This window comes from Oryzias latipes, chromosome 14 (genome assembly GCF_002234675.1).
Source record: "Oryzias latipes chromosome 14, ASM223467v1".
Taxonomy (NCBI): domain Eukaryota; kingdom Metazoa; phylum Chordata; class Actinopteri; order Beloniformes; family Adrianichthyidae; genus Oryzias; species Oryzias latipes.
The window spans coordinates 13,782,906-13,792,850 of NC_019872.2; the positions used below are offsets into that span (position 1 = coordinate 13,782,906).

The 9,945-nt window shown below is 35.8% G+C and overlaps 1 protein-coding gene across 2 annotated transcripts in view; it reads left to right on the forward strand.

The window, feature by feature from the left end:
• The window catches only part of LOC101168142 (serine/threonine-protein phosphatase 2B catalytic subunit alpha isoform), a 29,026-nt gene extending 19,084 nt beyond the window's left edge, over positions 1-9,942 (forward strand). Inside the window, exons 8-14 of one of the 2 annotated variants that reach the window (XM_004076366.4) lie at positions 429-523; positions 1,456-1,581; positions 1,670-1,747; positions 2,064-2,148; positions 3,779-3,876; positions 4,664-4,714; positions 7,223-9,942. In XM_004076366.4, coding sequence (XP_004076414.2) covers positions 429-523; positions 1,456-1,581; positions 1,670-1,747; positions 2,064-2,148; positions 3,779-3,876; positions 4,664-4,714; positions 7,223-7,401 — 712 coding nt within the window. In that variant the 3' untranslated portion in view covers positions 7,402-9,942. The remainder of the gene's footprint in view (positions 1-428; positions 524-1,455; positions 1,582-1,669; positions 1,748-2,063; positions 2,149-3,778; positions 3,877-4,663; positions 4,715-7,222) is intronic. The other variant, XM_011483498.3, reaches the window with a different exon arrangement.
• Positions 9,943-9,945: the final 3 nt, after the last annotated feature.

Below are 9,945 nucleotides of genomic sequence, written 5' to 3' on the forward strand. Positions count from 1 at the left end.
TTTATCTTTAACTTTGTTTTCTTTAAGCCAAAGAACAATAATTTATTCGTATTCATCAAAATAGCATCAATACATAAAAAACAAATTAGTATGTTAATTTACTAAAGGGGGAAGAAAGACTTTCTGGCTCCTACTGGGATGTAGTGGGAAATCACTGAATGGCTGTTGAAGTGTTGAAGATTGCAGACCTTAATTAAATCAAGATGGTGACTTTGTTAAGTTAATATTTCTTCACCTGCAGTTTCTAAAAATGAAAATTGCAGGGAATTGAAATAATATGTTATAAATATGAGTTTGTATCTTTTGTTATTGAATTCCCTTTAAGAAATTGTAAAAAAAAATATTTTTTTTCTTTCTTTTTTCTTTCTTTTTTTTCCTGCTGTTTAAAAATGAATTCTGTCTGAGCTGATGCTTGTTTGGCCTTGAAGCTACCGGATGTATCGCAAGAGTCAGACCACTGGGTTCCCCTCCCTCATTACAATCTTCTCTGCACCAAACTACCTGGATGTTTACAACAACAAAGGTCAGAAGATCCTTTAGTTTTAACCCCTTTGTTTGAATCCATTTGAATTAAATTTGCTGTTGTTGTTGTTTTTTTTTTATGTATGTGTCCTATTATTGCATGGGAAAGCTGAGATGTTTTGTTCTTCCTTCATAATTTATGTATTTGGGGGGACAGGAGGAGCTACTTTCTCTGCTGTTTCTGTAACAACTGTACCCCTGGCCTTTTTAATGTGACTGATTTTGATTTGATGAAAGCCAGCCTCACATGCAGCTGCTTGATCAGCAAAGACGAGGAGCTGCACATCTCAAAGGGGGTATGAGTAATTTCAGAACCCTTATAAAGCAGACCTACGAATGATGAAGGGACAGCCGTGGGCTCCTTGTGACTTATCTGTGAATATGTTTTGAACTGAAGTGTGTGCATTAATGCGAGTGCATTTAGTTGTGCGCTTCAACCAGAAAACATCAGGGAGCCCCGTTTGTTTGTTTTCTCAGATCTGTGTCTTGGTTGCCATAGGCATTGGGAGATGGCGCGCGTGGGAAGGGCTGTCAGCACTGCTGACTATCTCCATGTGGCTTCATTCCTCCTGATGTAACAGTGTCAGCAATCCCTGGCCTCAGCTAGGCCTCCTAGTGGTTGAAAATGCTTTTGTTTTTAATTTAGCTACATTTTAGACATTTTTTTAAACAAAAATCAGTTTAAGGTGAGGGTGCGTTAACCATTCTATGTGCTATAATTAATATTATTTGCACTAATTCCCCTTGGATCGCACATTTGCGTGTTTTTATTATTTTGCATTTAAAAAGAAAGTACCCCCTTGCGCGACTGTGACGTTTCAAAAACTGATTTTAGCAGGGAGGAAGCACAGCCTCAGATGAACCACAATGTAGTAGCAAAGTGTGAAGAACTAAGCCTCCATTTTTTCCTTCCCTCATCTGCCTCCCCAACAGCTGCTGTACTGAAATATGAAAACAATGTGATGAACATTCGGCAGTTCAACTGCTCACCACACCCTTACTGGCTGCCCAACTTCATGGACGTCTTCACCTGGTCTCTGCCATTTGTGGGAGAAAAGGGTATGACGTTTTGACATCGGTCAGCTGCTTCAATGCTGTTTTAACGTGTCATGTGTGACTTCCTTTCTTTTTCTTTTTTTTTTTGAAGTCACGGAAATGCTGGTGAATGTGCTGAGTATCTGCTCCGATGATGAACTCATGAATGATGAAGATGAAATTTTTGATGGTGAGCAGTTCTGTGAAGAACAATTGATAATTTGTTATTTAAATTTTCTACTTATTTCATGCAGGTTCATGTCCCACATAAAAAGAGGACCGAGATCTCCTGAGAACCCTACATGCTGCTATTTAGATCACTGCATTTATATGGAAAATTGATGGATAACAAATTTTTGCTTTAGGAGTTTATTATTGCGTGTGCCATGACAGCTATGGGCAGCGATGCATTTTAATTTGTATTTGTTGTATTTGTTTTATCACTAAAAATATATCTCACAAGTTTTTTCGGACATACTAATATTGAAGTTATTTTTTTTTTGTAGCCAATGCAGCTGCACAGCGCAAGGAAGTAATCAGAAACAAGATCCGTGCTATCGGTAAGATGGCCAAAATGTTCTCAGTTCTCAGGTAGGTTTTTCCTTCAAATTTGTGTGTTTCTGTGTGTGTCTTGTTCTCACCTTCTTATGATGTCTGAGAAAAAGGATTTACCCTTTTGGGATTAGGTTGCTTTGACGGTACCCTAAGACTCTTCTCAATGATCTGAAACTCCTGCTCAGATTTGGAACAAAAGCATAAATTAAGGCTTTGGAATGACAGATAATTTATAATCCAAGGAATTTTTGATAGGATATTATATTTTAAACATCAAGGTTTGCTTTAAGGAAACATAAAAATAAGGTTTGGAAACACTTAACAGAAAAAGAAAAAAAAGTTACACTTAATTTTCCAGGGTGCAGGCTGTAAGTGTAGGTACATCCATTTGAGATTTGGTTAGATAATGCTGTTCTTAAATAAAAATCATATTCTTTATACTGCTCCTTTCCAATCATAATTTTTTTTATATATTTTTACATCTCTTGCCAGATGTTGCTCGAGCTAATATCCTAGAATCTTTTTTCAGAATATGATTTTATGATTTATTGATCATTCTAATTTAAATGCACAGAAAAGAGCATTTAAACATATTTTCCTCATCACAGTTTGAGATGCAGCTGAGATTGATCAGGACAACACTGGAAATTGAAGGCAATGTTGGGTACTTTCTGTCTGGGTGTAGATGTGAAAGGCATAACATGAACTGATTTGTGATAAACCTTCGTTCCCTATGGTTTAGTGCCTCCAGTCTTTAACGATGCATTAATCTATGAAAATCAGGCACAAATGAAAAGCTGAAAGTCATAAGGTCACTGTTATACTGCCCTGCTGAAACTAACATTTTGAACTGTTAAACATTATAAATAATTTTACTTGATCACCAATGCTGGATGTTAAATGAATCAATATTGAATGAGAAAATGAAAATATTAATTAAGAAAATAATAATTAAAAAAAACTATTTTTCCTTTTCATATTTTAAACTTTAACTTTTAAAAACCCACTTGGTCAAATACAATCACTGTTTTTGTCTTTTTTAATTTTTAAAATTTTCCCATTTTTTTATTGACTTTTTTATTATTTTTTTGTTATTTGGCCACTGTTAATTTCTGCTTCTCCCCAAAAAATCCAAATAACCTCAAAAGCCCAGAAGAATTATATTTCCTGTTTTGTTGACATTCAATAGGAGTTTCAGGTGAAACATTCTGCCCAGAAAAAATGTAGAAATGTGGAAGTGAGATGCAAAGAGAGCCTGTTAGCTTAAAAATACAAACTTGCGTTAAATTTTTTTTTCCACATCTTAATAAATCTATAGCTTATCCTTCTCAAACCATCAGGTGTGGGCACTTTTACTTCAAGCCGTCAGGTTTTAAAACAGCTTATTCAGCTTTTTCTACATTTTCTGCAGTCATGGTAAATAATGTGCGGGATTTAAGGATCTACAATTACCTAATGAAATTCCTGAAGCTGTAATGGATCAAAACAAATGTTACAAGATTTAAAGTACTGAAAAATAATCTTTGCTGACCAAAACACGCGGACACAGCAATACAAGAAGCTGCCAATGGTTTATGTGTGGTGAAAATATGAGGGCTGTCTTTCTGTAGATTGACAGATGTATTTTTTAACCTGTTTTTTTTCCTTGTTTCTGCTTCTCCTGCAGAGAGGAAAGTGAAAATGTGCTGACGCTGAAGGGCCTGACTCCCACAGGCATGCTGCCCAGTGGGGTTCTGTCTGGAGGCAGGCAGACACTGCAGAGTGGTGCGTACAAGGCTCAGCATCCGTCTTCATGTTTGCTCCTTGATTTTTTTCCCAATTGCAATGCTATTTTTCTATTTCAGTGTTTTTTTTCCCTTTCTTTTTCTTCTTTTTTAACTTTTGCAATAAGTAACGTTTGTATTTACTCTAATATATTATATTTTAACCTTTAAACCTATGTATTAACTGTACAGGTGGCTGAAAGCTCAGAACTAAACCGCCTTTAGGGTCTTAAAAAGTTTATCATTTGGCAGTCTGGATTGACTGTTTGCAGAGTGAATGTCTTGATGTCTTTTTAAAACATTCCCATTTTAAGGCTGACTGGTTGATTGAAATAGAATGGCTAATCTCCAAAAATAATAGTTGAAGTATTCTTACAAAAAAAATAGAAACACAAAATGTGTTTTACTCACATTAGAAGAAAATGGCCCATGAGAAGCAGGACTTTCAAGAGTAAGTTCTTGCTCATGTGTGGAGGTTATGACCTCTTCAAAAGCATAAACTGCTGTACGAGTCTTTTTTCTTAAACTCTGCCACTCATCTCAGCAATTTTTTTTTATCCTCACAGCTTTGTTGCTCTCTATTCTCCAAAGGTCGTTTTTTTGAGTTTATTTTTTTTAAATGAATTGACAGTAGTTCTTTCGGTATCAATGCATGGTGCCTCACTGAGTTTGGCAGTGAACATGTAGAGCTCATCTGGCCAAAACATGAGCTATCTTCTCCCTGCGGCTGCACTGTACATCTGCATGGCTTCATCATGAGTAACCTCCTCCCCTCCTCCCCCCTTCAGCCACCATTGAAGCCATTGAAGCCATCGAGCCGCATGATGAGGACGTAGAAGGTAAAGCGGGGCTCATTCTCCCATCCATGTCAATAATATTCCAGGATTTGCTGCTGAAGAGACCCATGTCAAATTCAAACACACAGTACTTTAAACAATACCCCCAAAGGGTGTGTCTTAAAGCTGCGTTAAAAAAAAAGCAACGGATGTGACTAAACTTTATTCACAAAATGCATTGGTTCATCAAAATAGTAGTCAATGTTTAGGTCAATTTATAGAAAATTTGAAGAGAAAAACAGATTTTCTAATAGTTTTAAGAATTTAAAATTTTAAACATGAAATGGTTACCTTTGATGAAGCTTAAAGGTGGTAGGTTTTTATAAACAAGTGATGTTTTGAAAAAATGTATTTAAAAAAAGAATGCTTTTTTACTGAAGATAAGAAAAGATACCATAGCAAGTAATAATTCAAAATAAATGTGAGATTCTAGAAAATAAATATCAAACTCTAGAAATTTTATTTCATGAATGTTACAGAATTATTAGAGAACTCTCTGCACAAATGGTACAGAGGTAAACACATGACCTGTTATGATGCTTTTATTTTGAAAATGTCATGTCCTGGAGCCACATAATGAATGCTATTAAATTAGCTTTAAAAGGATATAATTGGTAAATACAATCCAGTCAATTTACTTACTGACTCTCTCCACAATGAGTGTTTTTTCCAAGCAAGAATTAGTTGCTTCCTGTTTTTTCTTTTTTTTGTATTTGAATCAAATAACTTACGTTTTTCGGGGCTGCGACTACTGCTGTTATGGTACTCATACTTAGAAAAGCTTTTCAGTTACCACTTTTATTTAACACAGTGGATCATGCAAGTTAGCTTTGTTGTGCAGAAGTTTACAACAAAAGCATTCTGTTCCAGAAAATACATATTTTGTGATAACTTTCACAACTTCAATGTATCATATCTTATTTATAAAATGCCATGTCAGTTATGTACAATCTGTCCAAACCTTTGCAAAATAGGAATGTCAAGGGCACAACATAAATCTTCTTGCCAGTGATGTTTTACATGCACACTCAAATTTTTGTACTCCCCTAAATGCTTTGTAAACACACATAAAGCATAAAGTTAATGTTCTGGTTAAAAATTATTCAGGATAGATTAGCCGGAATATGCCAGTTTCATCTGAATATTACCAATATCAAAAATGATATTAAAAAAGCGTTCATAAAAACAAATGACCAGTGGAGCCAATGTTGATGGATGGCTTGTCGTTTCTATCTAGATTCTTGGATTTTCACTTTTTTATCCAGGCTGTTCTGTGTCATTTTTGCTCAGTCATAAGGGCTTTACTTAAAGAATTTGCCTTGACCTAAAATGTTATAATACAAATATCAAGTAATTGAATCGGGTAAAATTTGGCAAATATGGTTGTTTTCAAGGCCGGGATGAATGATTTTCCACAATAAAACTATTACTGGGATGAAGGTTGTTTTAAAGTGTGAATAATAATGATCATTTACTGTGTATCATTTATATAATACTCAGAAACATCTGAAATATCGTTTTCCTGTAATACAAATCACTAAGAATGTGAGCAAAACTATGCTCTTTCTTAAGATTATAGCGTGCATGTATGGTCAGTGCTGCCCGCAAGGCTGAGTGAAGCAAGGAGATGCATTAACAAAAGACCAGTGTGGGCACAGCTTGTTTTCACTTTGGTAGATTGATGAAAAAAATGTGCGTCTCATATCACATTTGTGAAATAGGCTACAATAAAAAAATGAAAAGAAATGATGGTATTTTTAAAGTACCAGACAATGCTCAGTATATATTAAACCCTGCAAGGAAAAATGCTACTAGGAATGCATAACTAACGCTCGTTGTTTGGGGTTTGGCTTATAAATGACTTCCATCTGGTACTAAGAAGTGTTGCATGCATGAAAACAAGAGAGGACTATCAACATCAAATACGCATCCTGAGGGCTAAACTCCTATTGTGATCTATACTCAGAAACCTGCGTGAGACAGCAGTTTCCATACACCACTAGCAGTTTGAATATTTTGACTGAATAAGGCAAAAATTTGGACAAGAAAATTGACTTTTTTTTGAATGATTGCACATGAACAGCTACCAAACAAAACAACAATAAAATGTCCAATCAGCTATGGGACTTTTTTTTTTCCTTTTTTTAGAGGGTTTTATGTTGAAACTGGGTATGTGTTGTGGGATTGACCAGAACAGAGCACAATTGTAAGGTTGAAGAAAAATAGGCAAACTAGCCCCACCTACAGGACAGAAAAGATTGCATGGGTTTGGTTAAAAAAGTACATATTAATTTTTTTTTTATTAACTTGCGACATCATATTTAAAAAAAAAAAGTGTTATTGAAAACATACTTTTAGAAACAATTTTTTGTTTGAAACATTCCAGGGAAATCCCAGCAGCATTTAATAACTTAGGGGGGGAAATCCACATCTGGAGATAATCCTAGGAATATGCTGAGATTGTGCCATTACACCATCCTGATCCTTTTATGTGTGTCATTTCTTCCTCAGCGATCCGTGGGTTTTCCCCCCAGCACAAGATCACCAGCTTTGAGGAGGCGAAGGGCTTAGACCGCATCAACGAGCGCATGCCACCACGCAAGGATGGAGTGAACCATGTGGGCAACTCTATGGGCAAGATGAATATGTCCGAAGCAAACGGAACAGAAGACAACAGCAACATCCAGTGATGTGCTGTCAGAGCCTCAGCACCATGCCGCCGCCACTGCTCTGCGCAGCAAGACTTTGCTTAAATCAGAAATTCAGGCCTTAGAACATAGAAATCCAACAGGGCCCACAGATAGAACCTGAAATCTGCAGAAAATTTTTAAACGGATGAAAAGGTAATTTATTTCATGACAGTGAGTCGTTGCACAGTAGGGGAAGGGGGAGTCTGGCATTTGCCTCATGGACAGGGGGTGAAAGAGACCTGGTGGCTGCAACCTGGCTACAAAGAAGTGAAACTGAGAGTCATGTCTGATTGTTGTTCCCTCTCTGAACCCAAATGCAAACTGAAATGCTGGGACTGTTGTTTGTGTGCTGACACACGTGCTCCTTTATTCCAGGGCAAACAGATGACTGTCCATGCCGCACGAATCATCTTAGTGTTTTATAATGTATTTACTATGAATTGATCACAAATTCACATCAAGCGGACAACATGTGTTGTTAATGTTAGACATCACTTTCTGAAGGAAAAAGTTGTGACTTAAATCTGTTGACTTAATTGCAACTGACTGAGGACAAGGTGCTTCTTTTTTCCCATATTGGACATAGCCAGAGTCTGAGATCAAGATCCACCTTGGAGTATGCTTCGGTAATCTTCACGGTTGCTCCTTTCTTTGTCTTCCTTCGACGTCAGCCACCTCCCAGCAAGATCAAACTTGGAGGAGGTGAGGGATTGAGAAGGAGGGGATAAAAAGAGCATTCCACTGCTTGCTGAAGGTTGCTCGTTGTCACAGACCAGCACAGAAATTTTGCATCTAATTACATCACAGGACCCTCCTTTGTGTTCATCAGCATGATCAGGTGAATCTCAGTGGGTCAGAATTCTGTCAAAATTCTTTCCTCCTCCTTTAGCGAACTATCCAGCAGGTTGCTTTACAGATTGGGTTGCCTCCGCTCAGGTCCTTGATGAAATTCACTTTGCTGGTGGCCTTGGATCATCTCACTTCTCCCGCATTTACATGGAATCTTTAAGATGAGAACTGATTGAGCTATCTGGGACTCACCGAGCACTCCAGAAGCTAAACGGTCGTTCATCATCAGCTTCCAGATACAGAGATCATAGGAATATGTGCAATCATGTCACACGTGTACATCTGCAGCGGATAAGTTTCTGCACGTTTTTCTGTGCTGCCTAATCAAAGAGCTTTTTATACTTATAACAGGATACTCTGTCAAATGGAGAATGAGGTTTTAGACATTTATGAAGTAAAACTATTTCAATCTGTTTTAGTTAAAGATCATAGAAAATCATTTATTTGAAATATGCAGATTTAGGTCCATACAGACACATATGCATCTTTTAAGTAAAAAAATAAATTTGATGAACCTAAACAAAGGAAGACAAATTTGTTTTCTTTTTTTATTATTATTTATTGCTGATTTATCATGTATTGATAAAGGGCAATCAGAAAAACCTTCTGGGCATCATATAACTTAGGTTTATGAGTTTATCATATTAAATTCACCAAATGCTTTAATTTGTAATGTCTTGTTTCTTTAGAAGACTTTATTTTATCAGATTATACTTGAAAGAGGAATACAGACATGAGATATTTGCTGTGACCACCTTAGAATCCAGATTCAAACAAGAGAATATTTAAGCATCAAACATTCTGGTTTGGTAAAAGAAAAACTTTTTAAAATCTTTGAAAGCTCCGGTTGCATAAAGAAATTAATCAAGTTTTCTGTCATTCATCAGATTTTTATTTTACAAGTTTGTATTTTATCTTTGTATCAATTGATCAAAGTATGTGAACTGAGGGGGTACATAAAAGTGACTTTTAACACAGCATCTATGGTATGGAACGCATCAATGCATGCAATTAAGTTCCTAATTGTTACGTGAGATTATAATCGTGATAGTTGTGTTTTAAATAGTAAACTTGAATTCTTTTTTGTTTTGAGCTATATTTGTAGTTTTGCCTTGTTTTATATTTTTTTATAAGTAGGCTTCCTTTGATTGTTTTGACCTTTTTTTTCAATTCATTATTTATAGCAACTGCTTTTCATTTTATATTTTTGAATTATTGTATGCAGAAAAGCCCTTTTACAGTGTGAAGCCTTGTGTTACTTTATTTTATTTTTGTACTGATGTACAGAAAATGTTCAGTAGTGTGAATGAATATAATCTCAGTGAAAAGCAACTTTCCAGGCTGCCAAAGCATGATAGCATGGTTTTTAAATGTAAATGATCTGGACACAAGGAAAATCAGGTGTCACGCTTACATTTAACAGGAAATATTGTATTCTGGTTATATTTACTGCTGATATTATTATTGTTACAATTTAGCTTATGGTTCTTTTCCTTCCTCCTTTTCTGGTTCTTGTGTGGTTTACATGCATACTTCATCAAAGAAATATAATGAATTTAATCTTGCACCATTTTTTATTGTCAATTAAAATATGTTTTGGCATTTGACTTCTTAAATAATACACACATTGTAAGCATGCCCTATGGGACAAATCACATTTTTTACTCTTGAATAAAATATGCATGAGCAAAACAT